The sequence below is a fragment of the Callospermophilus lateralis genome, chromosome 4, assembly GCF_048772815.1.
Source record: "Callospermophilus lateralis isolate mCalLat2 chromosome 4, mCalLat2.hap1, whole genome shotgun sequence".
Taxonomy (NCBI): domain Eukaryota; kingdom Metazoa; phylum Chordata; class Mammalia; order Rodentia; family Sciuridae; genus Callospermophilus; species Callospermophilus lateralis.
Window position 1 is genome coordinate 130,441,403 of NC_135308.1, and position 23,195 is coordinate 130,464,597.

Genomic DNA, 23,195 nt, shown 5'->3' on the forward strand with positions numbered 1-23,195 from the left:
TGAGTCTATACTTAGAATTCAGATGAGCCCAGGGGGAGGGGAATGGGGCAGTGTTAATCCCCAGTTGTTTTGAAGTTGTCTTGTAAGCAGGTTGGTGTCTAAACTGACCAAAATGGAAGTGTTCGAGGCTTTGCTTAAATTACGGGATTCTCTCTTGTATTTTGGTTTAACCTGTTCCTCATATAGACTGTCACTTCACTCTGGGTGGCGACACGTCTCAGTTTTCTTTCAAACTAGATGTTCTAGAGAGCACTAGCTGCAGTCACATTGGGAGACTGATGCTCCATGACAGCTAAAAGTTGGATTGAGTTTCAGGAGCTACTATATATAAAGCTGGGTCGACTTATGTCACCGCACTAATTAAATGCCATCTGGGTGGTTCCTCTGGGTTTTGAGTCCATCACCCAGTTCAGATCGAGTCAGAGGCCAAGGAGGAGAACATGATGATGGACCTTTTTGAAACTGGCTCCTATTTCTTCTACTTGGACGGGGAAAATGTTACCCTGCAGCCGTTAGAAGTAGCAGAGGGCTCTCCTTTGTATCCAGGGAGTGATGGTACCCTATCTCCCTGCCAGGACCAAATGCCCCCAGAAGCCGGGAGCGACAGCAGCGGAGAGGAGCATGTACTGGCACCCCCAGGCCTGCAGCCTCCCCACTGCCCCGGCCAATGTCTGATCTGGGCTTGTAAGACGTGCAAGAAAAAGTCTGCCCCCACCGACCGTCGGAAAGCCGCCACTCTGCGCGAGAGGAGGCGGCTAAAGAAAATCAACGAGGCCTTCGAGGCACTGAAGCGGCGAACTGTAGCCAACCCCAACCAGAGGCTGCCCAAAGTAGAGATTCTGCGGAGCGCCATCAGCTACATTGAGCGGCTGCAGGACCTGCTGCACCGATTAGATCAGCAGGATAAAATGCAGGAGCTAGGGGTGGACCCCTTCAGCTACAGACCCAAGCAAGAAATTGTAAGCCCCAGATGCTGCCGGGGAGGGAAATGTAAAGGCTGATTAAACGCCTTCCGCGGGGCCTTAACTTCCAGCTGCTGAGTCTCTTCCCTTACTCCTTTCTTGCCTGCCCCTCCCGTTCCCTCTCTAGATGAACCCCCAGTGACCCAAGACGACCAGGTCGCTCCAATAGGCAGGAAATGCGTACCCGGCCCAAGGAAGCAGAGGAGACACCCCCAGAAGGCCCCCCTCCCCCGGAATTTGTTTCTTTCCTAATCTGTTGCTTTGGTTTTCCCTCCAGCTTGAGGGTGCGGATTTCCTGCGCACCTGCAGCTCCCAGTGGCCAAGTGTTTCGGATCATTCCAGGGGGCTCGTGATAACTGCTAAGGAAGGTAAAGTAAAAGGGAGGGCACTGGGCTGCGCTAGAGAGCATCCCGGGAGGGAGCTGGGGTGTTCGCTCCGGACTCAGAAGTGAGCGCAGGGGCGCGTCCTGCTAGAACCGCGCTCTCAGAGCGCAGGAACGTGGTCTTCTCGCGCTGTCAAAGGGGCCTCCTGGCGGGGCACGGAGCTGCCTGCTTCTTCCTTACACGGTGCATTGTTGGTGTGTGTTCCTATTTGTTTCCTGTGTTCAGGAGGAGCAAACGTTGATTCGTCGGCCTCCAGCAGCCTTCGGTGCCTTTCTTCCATTGTGGATAGTATTTCCTCCGAGGAACGCAAACTCCCTTGCGTAGAGGAGGTGGTGGAAAAGTAACTCTGGGCCGGCGCGTTCCACGCAGCAGGAAGACTCCTTCTCCACCTAATCCTTTAGATTAGGTCACATTGCATTACCATTTAGACACCCAGACCCCAGATTTTAGGAAAGGGAAGGAGACATATTCATAAAGAAACTTGTTCAAACTCAAACGAAAGGGCCTTTTGGCTTTGGGCTTCTATTTTTTTTTTTTTTTTTTTTTTTTTTTTTGGAACCGCACGAGTGCCTTAGGTCTAGCATCCCTGTTTTGTTTTTGTTTGGTTGGTTTTGTAATATATTAACTTTTATTACGGGCGATCCTTTGTGCCACGTGCGAAAGAAGTTCATTCCTGTCTAAAGTGGGAACGTTAATGTTAGTGGTACTTAATGTACTTTTGTATATAGTCTTAGTACGTTCATTTTTTTATGTAAACTTAAGAAGTATATTTTAAATGTGGACTGATGGATTGTATATAAAATGTGTGAGGATCCTGGTATTGTAATATTAAAAATAAGTTTCTATATGAACAAGGTTGCCTTAATTTGATTCAACTGGAAAAATACATTTGAGGGCATGTGTACAAAAATAAAGAGGAGCCATATTTTAATTTAGACACCACAGAAGCCCATTTATTGGGGTGCTTTCTTTCAGACTGAGTAATTTTCTTTTGTCTGATTTAAACCGGGTAATTTAATATTTCATATAGATCTTACACTTGTGATTAGAAGTGAAGAGTATCCAGAAGGAATCTGCGCTTTCCTTTTATCAGCACCCGTTTCTTTCTTCCTTTTCTTTGTCTTTTTTCCTCTTCTTGCCATTCTGTACTTGGTGATTTGGGTATGGCTTACTTACCCAGAGTTAACAACTGAATTTTCAATCTAGTAAAATTTTGTTGGCAAGAAATTCCAGAACAAAATTCTTTGCTGATTTCCCTAAAAGATTTTCAGCTTATTTAATCCAAATTATTTTCCTCTCCTTGATGTTGCAGGCTGTTTCCCAGCATTGATCTGAGTACCCAGGGGGCTGTACTGGCCTCCTCCACAGTTTTCTTGAACTAGACTGGTCCCTATCAGACTGGCATATCCTCAAGGCCTCTTTGGCCTGGATTTGTTTTTCAAATACAAAGATAAAAGAAGGATGGGCTTCTTTGAAGGGTGGGTTGCTTTAAGAGAGGGAAAGGGTTAAATGGTTGAGGGCAAAAAACAACAACAACAACACACATGAAATCTCTTAGCTGGGCCAAACAGCAGAGCCCCAGAGAGACTCTAAGCCCCAGGAGTTCCTCATCATGAGGATTTTACAACGTGTGCCAGGTTTGTTTATCCTGTAACTTCAGGAAGAAAAGACCACCAAGAAACACAGTGGGAAGTGAAGTGGAGAAGAGGAGCAAGCCTCTACTTCTCCCTTCCATTCTCCAAAGCTTATCTTCACTTCCTACCCCCACCCCTTAATGTCTACCTTACCCCTTTACTTTACCCCTTTCTTCCCCACAGCTGACAATCAGCTCACAGTTGTAAAAAATCAAACCCATTGCTGTATTTCCCTGTTCAACTTGGCTTCTTAACACTCCAAGGTCTGATCTTCCTTTTGTGCACCCCACAAGTTCCTGAGAATGCCACAAGTAGTGCTCCCTGCAGGCTGGAGATACAGCTTGCCCCTTTTCCATTTTAGAAGAGAAACCCCCTTCCTGAGGGTAATACAGATTGAATATTCCTTATCCAGAAGTGTGTTGGATTTCGAATGTTTTCAGATTTTGAAATATTTGTATAGGCTTTGTGGTTGAGCACACTGAATCCCTCAATTCCAAAATCCCAAATGCTCCAAAATTTGAAACTTTTTGAGCATCATATAGGCAGTCAAAAAGTTTGGATTTAAGAACATTTCTGATTTAGAATTTTCTGAATTGAGGTGTGCTCAGACTGTAGTTAGTCTTCTGAGCATATGGATAAATGCAGTTTCTTCTCAAATACTTTTAGAATGCAGAGAGGGGAGATCCAGTAGTGCACTTGGTGGTTAGAACATGCTACTTATAAAACACAGAATAGTTCATAGAGGAAACTGACATTGACATATAATCCCTTTTAAAGGTTTGAGAGAAGCAGGCAGGAAGTTTAAGGATGCAAACCATGGAGCCTCTGGAGGAGGTGGACTACCTAGATTAAATTCAGGCTGCTACTGTGTAGCCCTGGGCTAGTCACTGCTGCTTCTTGGGCCTACTTCTTCATTTACAAAATAATGAGGACAACAGGGCCTGATTCCTGGAGTTGCAAAGATGCACTGAGATACACATATAAAGTGCTAAGCCAAAATAGTGTACAAAATAAGTTCCAGATGCCAGATCACTTTATTTTTCATTAGTAAATCTAAATTGACCATCAAAAGGTTTTTCTTCCACCATAGGTCCCAGTTCCTTCAGCCTTTGCTGGCTCTGGCTGGGGAAAGTATTCATAGCAAAGAGAACTGGGACAATGTGAATGAGCCATTCTTAGTATTTTCCACATTGACTCATAATCTTTCATCAACCAGCCAGAGAGAGGTACTGTTGTTATGTCTATTTTAGAGAAGATGATCCTTTGGAATAGCGAGGTCCTTCCATGTGGCAAGTATAAAGCCCAGATGGCTGCAAGGTCCTACCCTCAACTACCAGGTACCTTACAAGAGAAGCTTTGGGAAATTAACGTGGAAAACTTTATGGTCTATAGAGTAATTTGGTGGTCTTTGACAGTTGTTTTCCAAAAGTTCTTTCTCAAGAGTGGTTAGCTAGTGAACTGCAAGTTAGAGAAGTTACATTATTTTTAAAAAATAAACTCTTTCATGTGATTTTGGGGTGCAGGGAATACAGACATTCAATGTTCTCAACTACTATTGAGGCTGGCAGAGAAAAATTGGGAAATGAAACCTGACTTTTAACCTTATTAAGACATTGTTAAATTAAACTTAGAAACATTTACCAGTCACATTATCCAACCAAAATATGTGTGAATATGTGCCAGTTGCATATGTTCCCAATAATATCCATATTATATATCTGGATTTTTTTTCCCTGAAGACTTGCTCTAAAATGTGTGTATGTGTGTGTGTGTGTGTGTGTGTGTGAGTGTGTGTGTGTGTGCATGCGTGCGCACACACACACACATATATATACATACACACATATACCTATATTTTAAAGAATCAACTTCATTACACAACTGAAATAAAATGTTTTAATTGATGAGGTGAATTCATTTACTTTACAATTGCATATATATTTATAATAAGATTTCTCTTAAAACTGCTCAGCAACAGAATGCTTTTATTAAGTCATGGACTTTGCTTGTTGATAGATTTTATTCAGTCTTTGCAAACCAAATCCTCTCTATCTTTCTTAGCTAGCTAGGTAACTTGAGAAATTGTTTGGAATCCGTTTGCCTATGGAAGTCTCTTCGTTAAATAGAGCAAATATTTCCCAAAGACTTTGTGTGACCTCCACTGCTGTAGCTGACAGTGGATTTCCAAAGAAATCCTTGGTGTGTTTGCAATTAAAATGTTTTTGTTTGATATTAATGATGATAATCTTTACCAAGGCCAAAGCCAAAACAAACAGGGCTGTGGAAGCAGAAAAATCGAGACATAATAACTTGGTAAAGATAAGCCATTTGGGATTGAATCAGAGCCTCTTTTCCAGAGACATATACACAGTTTTCAGGTATGAAGTAATGAGTGATTTTCTGTTATACAACTATAGAAATAATTTGTGGAACATCGAATACAAGTTTTCTCAAACTAACTTCAATCATAATATCTGGATCATTGAATTCCAAACCTGAATATTGTGGAAATCCAGTTATGCCAAGTGGTCTCCCTTTTCTTCCAAACTCTTTTGTATGTTTTTTGGGTGGGAAGGGTACATAAATTCAGTGTTCCCAACTACTCTTGAGGCTGCAGAGCAAACTTGCTATGTTAAAAGTAAACTTTATCCTTAAAAAGACATTCTTTAGTTAAAAGAATTTACCATTTGTGCTTTACTTAGTAATACCATATCCCATTTCTTCATTTTAAAACCCCCTTCCCACAACACCACTTAGGAAAATTTTTTTAAAAAATATATTTTTTTAAACTTTGAATGTCTCATTGTCTAATTCTATGCATTTGTAAATTAGCAATTATATGGTATCTTCCCACAGGCCCCTCCAGTCATTCCCACAAACTAACTTAACTTGTAAAAGATGATCCTTGGTCCTACAGGATTCAGTCTGCAAAAAAAGCAATTTTTCTGCAAGCTGATTTCAGAGTCACTCTGTGAGATGGAATGGCTATGCCATGTGCTGGAACAAAAGATAATGCTATAAGAACTGGCTACTTTCTGGACTCTCAAGGCTGCTAAATGTCCTAACTTATTCCTTTGATCTCTCTTGGGAGTCTTCGAATTCAAGCAGAGGCCAATGTCTTCCTCAGCTGTCTTCTCCACAAATTCTTCCAACAGCTCTGGCAGGTACTAATGTGTTTACTTAGGTGTGCCCTGGGGTTCTCAGAGCTAATAGCAGTTTGAAATTGCTTAGCATATTGTGAAGTCATCTATGATAACCAAAAATCCCAAGAACTCCCTTTTTCCAGGAGTTAATACGGTCTGCTGATAGGGGCAGAAGTGAATTGAAATGGATTAATCTTTCCACATGTAATCTTTCTATGTATATTTAGTTTGTCCCACTAAGAGAAGTATGATGAATTTTCAGTAATACAGAATTCCTACAGTGGGCAAATTTTACTAGGAAAAAAGTGATAAACATCATTTTGATGGTGTGGTCTGTCCATCGACAATAGTTCTTATTTTATTTTATTTATTTGTTAACATAGGTTCTGCTAAAATCAAAAGTTGACAGTTTCTTAGAGGTAATCTTATAGGTCACTGCAATTATAGCCTGTTTACAAAAGTCTGAGTCGTTAGAAAACTAAACGTGTATTTGTTTTTGTTCAGAATCTGAAATCCAAAATTGCAAATACGTGAATTATCCATCTGTCTCACCAGCATCTTGGTAGGCATTCATTTTCAACTCTGGGTGGCTGGGTGCAGTGTGGCTGAGCTTTCTTTCCCACATCTGCTTACTGGGAGGCTTCCCTAGCAGACAGTGTTGGAATATTATTTCTAGAAACCTGTTTACATATTAAATAAATGTGAGTTTTCCCTGCCTATAAGAAGTTCACTTCTCTGGAGATATAATGGAAAGCAGCTTATCTTTTCATTTCTTCCATGTCATACAAAATCTAATCTAGTTTTATTTGGGGGTAGAAGAGGGCACATTGACAGCTAAGTTGTCTCTTTAAAAGCAGATCTGAACTTTTCCTATGCTTCCTGTTCAATTTCTCCACTGGACTTTTGTCCTCTATATGCTTATCCAGTTCCTCATTACCTCTCCCTCCCTCTTTCTTCCCCTCCTGCCCTCCCTGGCTTCTGAGAAAAAAAAACCCAGCCAACCTCCCCTGAATCAGGGATCCCCTGTCCTCTTTAGGGTGCCGGGGTTTCCTTCCTTCCTTGCATACTGCCTCCCAGTTTTTGATCTCACTCTTCTCTCACCTCTGATAGTGGTTTAAAAGTTTTGCCTCCATTTTTTCTTGCATGCTCTGAGATCCTATTTTCAGCACTTGAGTCCCAAGGGCCCTCAACCCAGGACCCTGTTCCCCCCGCTGGCAGGTCTCATTAAGCCTCCGGTCGCTCGTGTTTTCTTGGCTTCTTTAGTTCCACTGGCCGGCAGCACTCTGGTAAATTTGTTTTGAGATCACCTTACCAAAGACAGCCTAACCTCTGGGAACTATCCTTACTGACAGAGGCTCCTGAGTGACAGCGTCTTCCCGGGCACAGGAGCCAGGGCAAGATGTCCAGCATCCAGCATTTGTGAGTTTCTGCTCTAGTGCTGAGGAAGCACACCCAGCTGGAATTGATTGAAGAAAACAAACAAACTCACCTCTAACAGCACGATCTCTAAGGACACCCTGCCTTCTTTCCAATAAGTGTGACCTGGGGCAAATTATCTTATACCTCCAATTTGCTTTACCTTCTTTTGAAAAATCAGTCTGATTATAGCTCTGACAGAGTTCTCAGGAGTACTAATTGAGTAAATATATGGAATGGGTTAAGAAGAGTTGCTCCGCAAGAAGAAAATTCTCAATAATTGTTAGCTACACATACCTCATGCTGGGGGGACTGGGTACAAAGCATGTTAAGTGCTTTCAGAAATTAGCTGAAAGGCAGGCAGAAGTGTAACTTCTATCTTCTACTTCAACTTTCAAGACCAAGTTTTTTTTTTTGGGGGGGGAGGGGTGAGGATTGAATTCAGGGGCACTCAACCACTGAGCCACATCCCCAGCCCTATTTTTTTTGTATTTTATTTAGAGACAGGGCCTCACTGAGTTGTTTATTGCCTCATTTTTTGCTGAGGCTGGCTTTGAACCAATGATCCTCCTGTCTCAGCCTCCTATGCCTCTGAAATTACAGGCTTGTGACACCAGGCCTGTTTATTTGTTTCTAAATCACAATGGCTTTACCTGCTCCACATATGCTAATGGTGGACAGTGGATGCCATAAGTGGGAAGGCGGGAGGCTTTACAGTTGCTGTTTGTAGGGTTGCTGTTTGCTGACCAGAATCCTAGAACTTGGCTCTGAACTCCTGGGTGAGAATATCTACTCACTATTGTATTTTAGAGGCAGTGATGTGCTGCTCATTCAGATGTTTCCACCAGTCTGATGGAGAAACCTGGATCCTTCAGGAACTTAAGTTTTATAACTGGGGTAGCCCTGGGACTGTATTCATTTCAAAGCCATCCACTTGTAAATAGACCTAAGTAAAATGCAGATGGATTTCCCACTGGCCAGACAATTAAGCAGAGGTTGATGTGAAAAGAATTCTGATTTTCAAGGGAAATCATTGTCTTAGGGATGACAGAGTGGGGAGAGAGGAGAGAAGAGAGTAAAGGCAAGGTAGTAAACCTCATTTATGGACATTGTCACACTCTCATGCTGGTTTTAGGACCTTCACTTGGGAGAGATCTTAACCTGGGAAGAGTTATAAGTATCCCGGTAAATATAGGTGACAAATCAGCTAACATGGTTGCTTTTAGGAAAGCAGTTTTGGAAAAAAAAAAAGATACAAAGGAAAGTTCTATCCCACCCAATAACTTTTGAGTCACACATACAGAACTGGATATCCCTAGGTGAAATCCAGAGCGCTCCCTCTTTCTTTCTGTGGGCCACAAGCCCTGGTCCAAGACCTCCAACTGTTTGTGTAGACTTTAAGTAATTGTTTTTCTAAATATAAACAGCATCTCCTCACTTCAAATGATCTGAAAGTGGGTTAAAGGTGTTAGTAAAAGCTGATTGAATAGATTATTATTTAAATGTCACTTGCCTTCTATCCACCAAAATTCGAAAGACTGCTGCTGGGATTGCTTTACTGGAAGGCTTTTGTCATTGAAGTGTGTGAAGTCACTCCTGGTTGGAAGAGTTGGAAATTTTACACTAGCCGGGGATGCTGTGCCGGCAGCTGGGACGCATCTGTAACGGTGTTAGTTTGCCTGAAAGCAGAAAATTAGCGACCCCAAAGCCCAGTTTGGCTGTTTAGTCTGTAGAAATGATCGGGCGGAGCAGAGAAAGGGAAAAAAGGAGACTCGCTCCTGGAAAAGGAGTTTGCGGGAGTCTGAGGTCTAAAACCGGACTTCTTCCGTTGCCACTGTAGAGACCCTTTCAGTGCGGATCACCGGCCTGCTGGAGCCCTGGCAGGATGTAGGAGGCGTTCAGCGAATATGTGGAGAAGGGAGAAAGGAAGAAAGCAAGGGCGGGAGGAATGTGCCCGGTCTACTGGCTCTCCCGAGCCCACCTAAGAAATAACAGGGAGAGCTCCGAGCGAGTGCTGTCTTAAGCTCCCACCCATCTCTCCCCATTCACGTAATGCCTATGAAATGACACCCTGATCAGAATTTTACTCACCGCAATCCATTCAGAAATGGTAAAAGAAAAAGAAACTCTGGAATCACTCCATGATTGAAAGGGTCAACTTCAAGATTTTAGCAACCATTATCGAATTCATTGAAAAAAAAAACTGCTAGAAATATTTCATGGGGAGAAAGAAAGGAAAAACAGAGACAGAAAGAAACCTCCCCAGATTGGTTGATTTCTCATGTCCAAGACTGAAAGGGCAAGTAGGGCTTTCCGGTGTCAGCTGAAAAGTAGGGAGTTCTGTGGACTCTTAATCACTATTAATTCTGTTGTGAGTGAACAACTGCCCTAAGTTGTTCTCCGTTTCCTTTGTTTGTTACACTCCAGGTGGTCCCTTAATTTAGATTAGTAGAGTGCAAGTGAGCAGGTAGGGAAACCATGCCCGTCCCAGCAGAAATGCAGTAAAGCCATTAGCTTCAAAAAGTGGGGGGAAGTAAACAGCAAATTGTCTCCAGAGGAAAGGCAGAGGTTTGCCCAGACAGCCCCTGCGGGGGTTGCGGTGGGATATGCTAATAGTGCCCGACTACTGGGGCCAGCCTCCCTCCCCCACCCCCAAGAATATATAAAGAGCCCCAACCCCAGCCGGCCGACCCAGGCCAACGGGTGTCTGCCCTTGTTAATTACCAGAGAAACCAACCAGTGAGCTCCGCCTGGGATTTGCCCGACTGCACTGGCCCCAGGTTCGCGTTTCTCCTTTATCTCTCCCGCTGCTGTCTAGTAGGTGCACTGCTGGCCCGTTCGCAGGATGGACATGATGGACGGCTGCCAGTTCTCACCTTCTGAGTACTTTTACGAAGGCTCCTGTATCCCGTCCCCTGAGGGTGAGTTTGGGGATGAGTTCGAGCCACGAATGGGTGCCTTCGGGGCGCACAAAGCAGAGCTGCAGGGCTCAGACGAGGACGAGCACGTGCGAGCGCCTACCGGCCACCACCAGGCTGGTCACTGCCTCATGTGGGCCTGCAAAGCTTGCAAGAGGAAGTCCACCACCATGGATCGGCGGAAGGCAGCCACGATGCGTGAGCGGAGACGCCTGAAGAAGGTCAACCAGGCTTTCGAGACACTCAAGAGATGCACCACGACTAACCCCAACCAGAGGCTACCCAAGGTGGAGATCCTCAGAAATGCCATCCGCTACATCGAGAGCTTGCAGGAGCTGTTGAGGGAACAGGTGGAGAACTACTACAGCCTGCCGGGACAGAGCTGCTCAGAGCCCACCAGCCCCACCTCCAACTGCTCAGATGGCATGGTAAGTCACAGCTGTGGTACCTACCCTCAGCTTTCCCAATCTTTTCTAAAACTCCTTTAGACCCCAATTAAATCAGGTGGGGTGAAATAGGCTGGGGTGCAGGCAGTTGTTTAGTTGCTTTAAGAGAAAAATGGTGTCCAACTTTAGAAACATGCCAGGAAAAAAACCTCGAATATGATTTTAGTTTGACTTCCTAGGAGGTTGTAGATATACATTGTAGTAGAGATTTGGTACCAAGATAGGTGCTATGATATTTTCTCCATTACTTGGTTTATTTCCAAATTATATCACCAGCAGCCCCTGCCATATATTAACATCTAAAGGCAACTATCTGAAGCTCTTCCTGCCCCAGAGTTTATAACTTAATGAAGAAATAAAAACATCATGGCCTCAGTCCAGGCTCTGCTGAGGCCTGGCTGGAAGATTGTTGTGCATTCTTTTCAGAGGGCGTTTGCTCCAATGCTGCCAGGTTTTAATGTGTTTTTGCCCTGGGAAAATATTCTCTCCCAGAATTAGTGTGGCTTCCTTCTATTCCAATCCATTTTGCATGGTTAACCCAATGCACATTGCTGCTGAATTCCACCCCTCTTTGCTTTACTGTTGTTCTCCTCTTCTCCCAGTACATAGATTGACCTCTGTGCCCTGGCAATTTGGAAAGGGCTAACCCTTCCTAAATCAAGGCAATGAAGGTGACTGAGAGTGGTCAGTTTACAGAGCTTATGGCAAACACTGCCTTGCCCTAAGTCAGGGCATCTTTTGCCAAACCTGAAAACAAATATCTTTTGTTTCTTGTATTATAGCCTGAATGTAATAGTCCTGTCTGGTCCAGAAAGAGCAGCAGTTTTGACACCGTCTACTGTCCCGATGTGTCAAATGGTAAGAATTGATAATCTCAGAAGCATTTAAAGGCCAGTCCAACCTCACAATTCAGTCTATCATAGAAGAGTCTATTCTTCCAGGTAGTATTGGTAAAGAGAATGAAAGGGAAGGCTCTTGTGGAGAGGCTGTGGCAGAATAAAATAAATTCACATTTTCTGCTCCCAATCACCCCCCTCCCGCCACACTTTTCCTTGAAATATTACCAGGGGGCTTCCTCACTCCACACTCCACCCTCAGGAATCGCCAGATATTTGCTGCAAATTCTATATCAGGCTTTCTGTGATCACCAGACCTTTGGTGTCAAGAGAGCTGACCTGTAGCTAAAGGGTCAAATAAGCAAGTCTGTCTATCTAGGGATAATTTCTTTTAATGTTTTTCCCCTTGTATTGTTAGTATATGCTACAGATAAAAGCTCCTTATCCAGCTTGGATTGCTTGTCCAGCATTGTGGATCGGATCACCTCCTCAGAGCAACCTGGGTTGCCTTTCCAGGACCCGGCCTCTCTCTCTCCAGTTGTCAGCACTGATTTGCAGCCTGCAACCCCAGGGGCTTCTAGTTCCAGGCTTATCTATCACGTGCTATGAACTAAATACCTAGTCTGGATCAGTTTTGCCAGGAGGGCCCATTATCCAAGAGGAGAAGGCCAACAAGTTCAAAATGAAGACAACATGTATATACTGATTTCTTTTCAGTTGTAAATTTGTATATATTACCTTGCCACTTTATAAGAAAGCATATTTAACTAAAAGTTATGGTTACAATTAATACTTTCTCCTTCTCCTCCTTTTCTTCTTCTTTGTCTTTAACTTCATCTTCTTTTCTTTAGTTATATAGTTCCAATAATATTATTTCTGGTGGAGGTAATTCATTGAGGGTAGCTTGTTGCAATGCTTAACTTATATTTTTTATATAAATATTGCTCATCAAAATAATATCTTTGTTGTTTAGATCTTTATTTTTTTTTCTTCAAAGCATTTTAATATCTGGAATCAGTTACAGGGAATTTGAAATATATTTAACTTTTGCTTTTCTCGTTAATCTTTTGTTATATTGTATTAAATAAAAATAGAGCAATACTGCCTTATGGTATATACTTTGATCTTTTCTTATATCAATAAGAAATTTCTGATAAGAAATGCATCTTTTCAATGTAAGCACTAAATAGTACTTTGTGGATAATTTCAAGATATAAGAAATTTTGGAAATTCCACCATAAATAAAATTGTTTACTAAAAGAAATATTTTGGTTCTTAACTTTTTAAAAGAACAACCCTAATCATGTCATCTATCATTAATGTGAAATCTTTAAAGGTGGGCTGAACATAAACAGTTGTTTTATAGGTAAGTCTGAATATTTAACATCTCATGGACTAGTTTAGGAACTCTTGATGTCACAAGTGAAAATATCATATTTCTATTTTAAACATATTTCAAGGGAGCCTGTTAAAGGAAAACTTTTCCTTTATCTTATTATTTTATATATAATGTCAAGTTTTTTTTGTGTGTGAAGGGAAGGTAAAAGAGCTTCAGTACAACATGTTTAAGATAAAAGACTGAACAATATTACATGATTTTAATATCTATAATAACTTAGAAATCATGAGTTAGGTCTTATTTACTTTTACTTCCTGCTTGAAACCATCTTGATATATTAATATGTTAATATTGTCATTAAAATTGTTTAAAGGAATTGGACTGACTTTCTGTGTTGTTAGAGTGCCAGCATAAGAAAACTAATTCAAATGATCCCTAAAAGAAGCACACTTCAGGCTGTGGTTGTCTTCTTTTTTTGAGTTTAATAATTGTGTGTGTGTGTGTGTGTGTGTGTGTGTGAGAGAGAGGGGGGGGGGAGGGGGGAGAGAAATGGAATATGTCATCACCTTAAAGCTCTTCCAGAAAAAATTGAAATGAAAAATGAAATGATTAAGTGGAAAATTAGGTTGAAACAACCTTGGGATAATTCTCCCAAGTTTGCACTAGAGAGAAATAAGAAAGAAACATCCCTGAAACATTAAAAACAGCTGTTAATAAAGAACAAATATAAATACTTATTTCACCCTCCAATTTGTGCCTTAATTTAAAATTGCTAAGGGTTTGTGGTTACTTATACTAGCCAAAGCAGACAGGCTCTGTTAGAGTTTGGCAATACTAATGTTCGCAGAAACATTCCCCTTCTTTCTGATTGGTTTTCTGTGCTTGTCCAGTCACCAGGTTTAAAGGAATCTAAATCATTTGATACAGGAAGGAGAAGGACTGATTTCTAAAAAAAAATATTGAGGTCATTGTAAAATCAACATGATACGATGTTAGTTTCATGGCCTGATATGGAATACTGACTTTTAGCACACAAATAAGTGCTTTGGGAGTATCACTGACTAGGGGGTATAATGATTTTAGGTGAAGAGAATTCAAGAGGTCATGATAGAGATTTATATAAGGTTTCAACACAAGTTTGAGTTATTCACTTATATTAGACACTATGCTAGGCACATTTTTTCCTTTTGATATTTCTGTCGAGAGGTTGAGGATTTGTTTTTAGAATGAGAAAGAAAAATCTTTTCAAATATTTTTTAAAATTCAATTCACATTCTGTTCTATTTCATAAAAGCTAAGCAGATAAATGACAGAAAACTATTAATTCAAGGGAATTAATTTTTCTTTACCAAATCCCATTTACTTCTATAACTTTGCAAGTGTATTTGATATTCTTCGTAAATATAATAATAATTGAGTTTTTAGAGCTTTTCCAGGGATCTGGATTTAATGCAAACTGTGAGTATCCTTTGATTAAAGACAATAGGATTTGTTCCAGGTTGGACACTTACTCCTATTTGAATGTACCAGCACTGAATACTAGTGTCTACTCAGTAAATGGCCCAGTACAACACATCACTTGCAGCCATATATGCTTATTTTTGGATAAAAAGCCTTTGTAAGTTGGCTTTCCATGGGTTCAGATCCAGAGAAGTCTTTCTTACTTCAAGAAAGTAGCAGGGGAAAAGGAGTGGAACAAACAAAATGTTTTGAGTGAGGAGGGGTTTCTGCCATCTATACATCTCCAGGAGTGAACAACTGAGCTACCTCTGAGTTTGTATCAGAGCCCTTCACCTCATCTGGTGAGAGCCTTTTTGCTGCTGTGACCAAAAGACCTGACAAGAACAATTAGAGGAAGAAAAGTTTGTTTGGGGGCTCATAGTTTAGGAGGTCTGAGTCCATAGTTGGCTGACTCCTTTGCTCTGAGCCTGCGGTAAGGCACAACATGATGGTGCAGGAGTGTGGTAGAGGGAAAATGCTCAGAGTATGAAACCAAGAAGCAGGGAGAGAGTGTGGGGAGAGAGAGAAAGAGAGAAAAGGAGAAAGAGAACATGCTGGTCAACAGGACAAACTATGCCCCCAGGAATCTACCTCATTCAGCCACACCCTACCTGCCCATCATTACCACTGCTCAGTTAGTCCCTAACAGGGGACACTACATATCTAAACCATAACAACATGCAACCATCTAATTTTAGAAGCAACTAGGGCAATGTCCCTATCTTCATCTGCAAATCTGATGGGGAAGAGGTTCTCAAGAAATGAGTCTAAAGAGCATCTCTTTTCCTCATGCCTGGGAAATGCAAGTTCACTAAGTTACATATGAAAACTGAATCCAATGAGATCATGGAAACTGGTAAATGGTATTTGAAAGCAAGATGCGTACAACTCAGGATGTCTTGATTGTCTCATTTTCCTCTCATTTGAAAGATGCAACACATATAAAATTAATGGCTATATAATAACCGTAAATTGCTTTTTTATATGGTATTCTTAACAATTCTCAGATTAATCTGAGAGCGGTATTTCCTGAAATTTTCTCTTATGACAGTTACTAGGTTAAAGTGGTAATATAATTCTTTGACTTGCGGAGGTGGTATTTCTGGATATCAGAGTGCAGCTATTTGTAACTTCAGAAAAGCTCTGCTCAAATGGCAAAGTATCTCTGAAAATATCACCACTGAATGTCTCTATATTGTCCCAAAAGCACAGGCCATCAAATTTATTTTCTTTAAGAATTCTTATTATGATACTTTTGTTGATTTGTGACTTAGCTTATGATAAGATTATAAATAGTCATCACTAAAATTATTAGACTTATAATCTTAAATAAGTAATTCTTTGTTAAGGGGGAAATAAGAAATCCTATTTCTATATCATTTAATTCACTTCTCTATCACTTGGGAATAGTGATAAAGCAGCAACTAGCAATTATTGAGTGCTAATCATTATGCATATAAGGAAATGGAGGCTTAAGGAATTTTATCATTTGCCCAAGAAAACACAGTTAGCTATTTGAGTTTCTTCACAGTACATGTTTCAGGAGACTCAGGCAAGAGTTGCAAGGCTTCTTATGAATTCTTATTAGAAATTCTTTATGACCTAGTATTAGAAGGCCCAGAACATTACTTCTGCTGTATTCTTTTGGTCAAGAAAGTTACTAAAGGCAACACAAAATCAAGAGGAAGCAAAGTTAACTCCTCCTTGAGTGGAGGAAACAATAATGAATTTGATTCCATATTTAATCTACCATAATAACTGTCCCCACATCTATATCATTCACCCACTCCACTGATTTCTGTTTCTGTCCATCACTGTCCATAGTCATCAATAAATTTCAAATCAATGGACTGTTTCAGTCCTGGGCAAGTTTATACATCTATGCCAGATGTCTTCCCCAATCTTAAGTCCTATATACCCAAATGTTCCAAAATCTCTCAGAAGTCTCAATGGCATCTCAACATATTCCAAATTAAGCTCATCATATTCTCCTCTCTTGCTACCTCCAAAATTGATCTCCTTCCAATGTTAACACTTCCAGTGAATGATATTAGCAGCTATGTAAACATGAATTTTAGGCCTTATTCTGTTATCTCATAACTCTCTCTCTCCATCCTCTTAATCAATTCATTATAAAATCCTATTGATTTACTCTCCTAAATACTTCCCAGATCTCTACCTTTAATCCAAACTATGGTTATTTTTCTCTGGGACTGTCATAAGATCTTCTTAATCTGTCTCTCCATAATTCCTGTGGATCTCCTACTTCTACTACGGCACTCATGCTTTGGGGGGTGGGCTGTCCATTTCCTTTTCTCAGGTCATGCTGTTCAGGTAGAATCAACAGAACAACATGGCTCCAAAAGTGAGCAGTTGTTCAGTTCATGAGTACATTTTTTTTTTTTCCTGTGGCCATAACGATTGTTTCATGGATTGACATGGGAACCAAGTTGCTCTGTAAGTGCCAGTTCTGGAAATTTTGCTGGAGCTACGGGGAAAAGGAGGCTCTCTCTCTGTTGCGATGATAATATATGAGATTTTTGCCTCTAGGCTGCCAGCTGTCATCTTACCCTTAGAAAGGAGACCTGCCTAAAAATAAAGTGAACACAGTACAAAGCAGAGCTGGGATGCACAGAGATATATAGCTGAAAATAACATAGAGCAACTGGATCCTAAAATGTATGAATATCTTCTCTTGGCCACAGCTTACAATTTTGGAGCCAACAAATGATCTTTTTCTTAAATTAGTAAGAGTGGGTAGGAACTTTGTTAATTGAAACAGAAATAAACTTGCATAATACTACTGTTATGGTTTGGATCTAAAATGTTCCCTCAAAGTTCACATTTTTAAAGGCTTGGTCTCCATTTCAGCAGGGTTCAGAGATGGGGTCTTTGGCAGATAATTGGATCATGGGCTCTGACCTCGACATGTTTTAATTCATGAATTAATAACTTTAGGGGTTGGGCCTAGGAGGAAGTAGGTTATCTATCGGAGATGTACCCTTGAAAACTGTACTTTGCCCCCTGGCTCTTCTCTCTCTTTTGCTACCCCACTACCATAAAGTAAGCAGCTTTGCTCCATCAGATATTCCCTACTATGATGTTCTGCCTTGCCAGAAACCCATAGCAATGAATCCAGCTGACCACGGATGGAAATCTCAGAAAGCATGAACAAAAATATGTCTTTCTGCCATAAGTTGATTTTCTCAGGTATTTTATCACAGCAACAGAAAATTGATTAACATAACCACTCTGATATCTTCTACATATTGCACCCAGAGCAAGTGTCTCAGAATATTCATCTGATCATGTCAACTATTCCATTTCCCCTCTAAGCTTATTGCATGTACAGTAAAAACAGAAGAAGCTCTGTTGACATGACCCACAAGGTTTTAGCATGGCAGACTCCTATCTACCTCTCTAGTATTACTCCTTTCTAGTCAACCCCCTGCTCTGTCTCCACATCTGCTCAGAAGGGCCTTTTATCAAGCCCAAAGGGGCTTTACACATTCTTTTCTGCCTACAATGTTCTCTCTTCTACTTCACCTTGTTAATTCTCATTCTTTTTGATCTCAGCTCAGTCATAAGTTTTCACCTGCTCCATTTCTGATGCAGACAATCTGATGTTTTTCTTCTACTGGAGGCCAGTCTATTGATACCAAGCTTAGCGTGAATACACTATGGCCTGGCAGCCCTGGGTTCCAGCAAATTTTCTACCTCAGCTAGAGTAGCTAGGACAAGAAGTATGTGCCTTTGTGCTCAGCTTAGGCATCAGTTCTAAGGCAAGTTTGTCATGAACACTCTCACAGTATCAAGTCCTCTTTGTCTATGGTCTCAATATGCCACAATTAAAATCGTGTATCAGTTTTTGTAATTATTAACATTTTTTGCCTCCACTATGACAACAACAAAGATATGTTCGTGATAAATCCTGTGTCCTCTGGGCTATGGGAGGAAATATATTGTGATATTATAAAATATATATTTGATATTCACCCAGTTTCTTGGCAAACAACTTTGTATCTCCAAAGTGCCAAGTATCTCTCTGTGTGGTAATGAGTTGACCCCTGGGTAGCTCAGGATGGATCAGTCACAATTAGAGGGTTGGGGCATTCAGCCCCTTGACCTAACCTCACAGGAGGGAAGAGGGGCTGAAGTTTGAGATGATCACTGATAGACAATGATTTAATCAATCACGTTTATGTAATGAAGCTGCCATAAAACCCCAACAGACTTCTTCCAGATAGCTGAACATATGGAAGTTCCTGAAGGATGATATTCCTGGAGACGCCGGGGAAGTTTCACACCCCTCACACCTTACCCTATGCATCTTGTTAGTTGTGTTCTTTGTAACATACTTTAAAATAAACTGGTAAATTTATATCAAGTGCTTCCCTGAATTCTGTGAGCTGCTCTAGAAAATTAATAGAACTCAATGAAGGGGTTGTGGGGAGACTGATTATAACTGGTGGGTCAGAAGCACATGTTAAACAAACTGGAGCTTTTGAGTGACAGGATGAATAACACAGGTCTTCTAGAACAGAGCCCCCAATCTGCAAGATCCGATAATATCTCCTGGTAGGTAAGGTCAGAATTGAATTGGATTACAAGTGATATCTACTGGTGAATGTATGTGATACACTACTCCCCACCCCCAGTCACATATGAGGTCACAGAAGCATCTTGAATTTTAAGGAGAAACTGACTTTTGTATTCATATATGCTTATCTATTTACATATATGTATGTGTGTGTACATACACAAACAATGTAGTATGGCAAATTGTGTGCATGTTTATACAGTGAATTAATTGATATTATTGAAGCATTTGCCATTATAGAATGTATTCTTATTTTTCAAACTTCTTTATCATAATTTTTTTTTTTTTTTTTTTGTGGTGCTGGGGATTGAACCCAGGGCCTTGTGCATGCAAGGCAAGCATTCTACCAACTGAGCTATATCCCCAGCCCTCTCATAGATTCCTTGATACCTGTGTTATTCAGGGTTGGGTTTTTTTGTTTGTTTTGTTTTGTCATTCTAACCAAAATACCTGTCAAAACAACTTAGAGGAGGAAAATTTTATTTTGGGCTCATGGTTTCAGAGGTTCAGTCCATGTTCAGCTGACTCTATAGCTCTGGGCCAGAGGTAAGGCAAAACATCATGGCGGAAAGGCATGGTAGAGGAAGCTGATCAGCCTATGACAGCTAGGAAGGAAGAGAGAGAAAGAGACAGAGACAGAGGGGTGGCAGGAGGGAAGAAGAAGAGGAGAGGAGAGGGGAGGGGAGGGGGGGAGGTGAGGGGAGAAAGGAGCTAGGGATAAGATATAGTCCTGAAAAGGCTCACCCCTAGTGACCTCCATCCATGCCTCACCTGCCTGTAGTTACCACCAAGAAGTCCATTCAAATTATTAACACATCACATGGATTAGTCTACTAATGAGGGTACAGTCTTAATCTCTGCCTTAAGGCCCTACTTCCGAGCTTTGCTGCAGCAAATGTGAGCTTTTTAGGGGACACTTCTAGATCCAAATCATTACAATGCCATTTTCTATTTTTCTATTGGTTCTTCTAATTTTCTGTTTTATTTTGGTCCCTTCCATTGACTTCTCTTATTCTAGCCAATCTTTATACATTATAGGTCTATGTCATGTGAACATTTCTCCTTTTGGTCTACTCTGGACTTCTTTAATCTCCATAGTGTCACCTTCTACCTATTTCTTACAACAGAGATATTTATGCCATTGCCTGATCCATACCATCTTTGAAGGGAGGCTGTCCCATAGGTAGCTTCAGTTGGCCTATCCAGTTTTTCTAGTACAGGTAAATCAGTTAGAGATAGTTACCTGACCTGAAGGCAGCTCACCCATATACTGATAAACATGTATGGATGTTGGTGATAGTTTGATTCAGATATATGCATTGAAATAAACAGATTACAGTAAGCATGGCAGCCAGTATGAAGTCAAACAATAACAAGTGCTGGCGAGGATGTGGGGAAAAGGGTACACTTGTACATTGCTGGTGGGACTGCAAATTGGTTCAGCCAATTTGGAAAGCAGTATGGAGATTCCTTGGAAAGCTGGGAATGGAACCACCATTTAACCCAGCTATTCCCCTTCTCGGACTATACCCAAAAGACCTAAAAAGAGCATACAATAGGGACACAGCTACACTGATGGTCATAGCAGCACAATTCACAATAGCTAGACTGTGGAACCAACCCAGATGCCCTTCAATAGATGAATGGATAAAAAAAATGTGGCATTTATAGACAATTGAATATTACTCAGCACTAAAAAATAACAAAATCATGGCATTTGCAGGGAAATGGATGGCATTAGAGCAGATTATGCTAAGTGAAGCTAGCCAATCCCTAAAAAACAAATGCAGAATGTCTTCTTTGATATAAGGGGGGCGACTCAAAACAGAGCAGGGAGGAAGAGCATGAGAAGAATATTACCATTAAATAGGGACAAGAGTTGCGTGAGAATGGGAGAGAGAAGGGGAATTGCACGGAAGATGGTAGGAGACCCTCATTGTTATGCAAAAGTACACATAAGATGGTATGAGGGGGAAGAAAAAAGAGAGAGAGAAATATGTCACAGTAGATTGGGTATAAAGAGGTGATGGGAGGGGAAGTGAGGGGAGGGGACGGGGGATAGGAAGGGTAGCAGAATACAATAGACACTAGTGTGGCCCTATGTATAAACGTGGCTGTATAACCAATGTGATACTGCAATCTGTACATGTGGAAAAATAAGATTACGTACCCCATTTGAATCAAATGTATGATATGTCAAGATCATTGTAATGTTTTGAGCAACTAATAAAAAAAATTTAAAAAAGAAATAAACAGATTTTTCCTTCCCCCCAGGAATTTAGACTTAGAGACAGAAAAAATATCACTATTTAATAAGAAAACTAAATTGAAAGGTCATTAGGTAGATGGGGTCATAGAAGGGTTGACATTAGAAGAGAATAGAAGAAACCAACAGAGAGTATGATAGAGCATATTCAGAGACAACACAGAATAGTGCCCACTATGGGTTTTCTTTTTATCGTAAGTCAGGGGCCTGGGTAGGAACTGAGGTTGAGCTTTGTCACTCATTAGCTGGGAGAACTTAGGAAAACGACTTCAAAAGCTGTTTTCATCCTTATAGATGTGGATAACATAATGTAAATCATAGTGTTGTGAGAATGACATGAGATAAGATATATAAAAAATGCTTGACTTAGTGCTTAATACATAATGAAGACTCATCAAATAATAATTCATATAAAAGGAAATTTAGATGAAGACCCACAGACTCCTGATGCAGGAATATTTGAAATCATCTTGATTTCAGAAGCATCCTACAGATTTTTCATCCGTGGGACCAAGTGATTTCTTTAACAAATCCTCATGACTCTTATATTTGAGCTGGCTTGAGTAGATTTGCAATTAAGAGATTCACATTAAATATTTTTCAAATGCTAATTTGGAGGTTTTCCTTCAGTGGTCCACTCATCTTTTCCCTGGCCAGTTAACATTCCCCTTTGATGGTAATCTCAACATAGATGGAACTGAACTCATCTTCTACCTCCTTATTTCTTTTTGTAGCATTATATGCCCCTAATTTTAGGGTCATTTTTGATTTTATACTTTTCTTAAGGCAATTAATTCAGTTTTATTGGAACAAAAGGCAGAAGGGAATTGTAATGATAACAGCAGCTGTGGCTCTAAAACACAATTGTGTGTTTTTTGGTAAGCATCATTTTCCATACTGAAATATTTATAAAATTCATCTGAGATTTACAGTGTGTACCTATATTTAATGTTTGTCTATATTTAAGGGCCTTTTTTGTTCAAAAAATTCCATCAAGTTGGACATCTTATAGTCAATGGAACTTTACAGCAAAGAAATATGGTACTAAAGTTAAGAAAAACCATTTTGAAAACACATTTATTAAACACTTCTTGCATTAGAAACTGAGTTTCACAGGTATTATCAATAATAGTAGATGAGTTACCTTAATTCACAGAGTACTACTATGTATCTGGAACTGTTTTGATATACATTATATAAAATTAAACATAAAAGCCATTCAAGAAATAGGGTGCTACCAACTGCAGGTTATTGCCAAGGAAGGACTTACAGACCCTCATAACAAAGTGTTATGTGACACGATCAATTTACATTGGGGTTTCTTGTAAATTCTCCTATTACAGTCCTTTGTAGCAATCCAGAGTTGAGTGGAAATCTGAGGCAAAAGTATTTTGAGAAAGTAATGAAGTTTTCAAAAATGGTATTTTATTATTCTGATAGTGTGGAATAGGAAGAATAATTAAGAGGATTTTGTACTAGCCCATGCAGGAGGTGTGATATCCTATCACCCTCCCTGAGTTGTTCAGCACAAGGGGGCTTTTCAGTGAAAGTTGCTGACTGATTGAACCACTGAGGTTGTGTCTGCATGATGCCAGACATCTGGATGTAAAGAGCAAAATCCAGTCATCCAGATATAGGGTTACAGGATATGTTACCATCCATAATTTAGAGACTTTTGACTGAGAGACTGCCTTTTTACTTTTCATCCAGACAACAGCATTGAGTTGATTCAGCTTGAGCATGGACCGTCTA

The 23,195-nt window shown here is 40.5% G+C and overlaps 2 protein-coding genes across 2 annotated transcripts; both read left to right on the forward strand.

Moving 5' to 3' along the window:
- The first annotated feature begins 385 nt into the window (after positions 1 to 385).
- Positions 386 to 1,888, forward strand: Myf6 (myogenic factor 6). Its single transcript, XM_076853153.1, has 3 exons — positions 386 to 959; positions 1,240 to 1,330; positions 1,571 to 1,888. Exons 1-3 carry the CDS (start codon positions 441 to 443, stop codon positions 1,687 to 1,689), a joined length of 729 nt encoding a protein of 242 aa, XP_076709268.1. The 5' UTR covers positions 386 to 440; the 3' UTR covers positions 1,690 to 1,888.
- An 8,194-nt stretch (positions 1,889 to 10,082) lies between these two features.
- On the forward strand, positions 10,083 to 12,751 carry Myf5 (myogenic factor 5). The gene is made up of 3 exons (XM_076853154.1): positions 10,083 to 10,884; positions 11,685 to 11,760; positions 12,157 to 12,751. Exons 1-3 carry the CDS (start codon positions 10,384 to 10,386, stop codon positions 12,345 to 12,347), a joined length of 768 nt encoding a protein of 255 aa, XP_076709269.1. The 5' UTR covers positions 10,083 to 10,383; the 3' UTR covers positions 12,348 to 12,751.
- Positions 12,752 to 23,195: the final 10,444 nt, after the last annotated feature.

Bases quoted from the DNA above. Each gene is read 5' to 3' on its own strand.
- Myf5 (XM_076853154.1), top strand. From the start codon at position 10,384: ATGGACATGATGGACGGCTGCCAGTTCTCACCTTCTGAGTACTTTTAC. The intron at 10,885-11,684 runs GTAAGTCACAGC...CTTGTATTATAG, and splicing joins CCAACTGCTCAGATGGCATG to CCTGAATGTAATAGTCCTGT. The intron at 11,761-12,156 runs GTAAGAATTGAT...TTGTATTGTTAG, and splicing joins CTGTCCCGATGTGTCAAATG to TATATGCTACAGATAAAAGC.
- Myf6 (XM_076853153.1), top strand. From the start codon at position 441: ATGATGATGGACCTTTTTGAAACTGGCTCCTATTTCTTCTACTTGGAC. The intron at 960-1,239 runs GTAAGCCCCAGA...TTTTCCCTCCAG, and splicing joins ACAGACCCAAGCAAGAAATT to CTTGAGGGTGCGGATTTCCT. The intron at 1,331-1,570 runs GTAAAGTAAAAG...TCCTGTGTTCAG, and splicing joins CGTGATAACTGCTAAGGAAG to GAGGAGCAAACGTTGATTCG.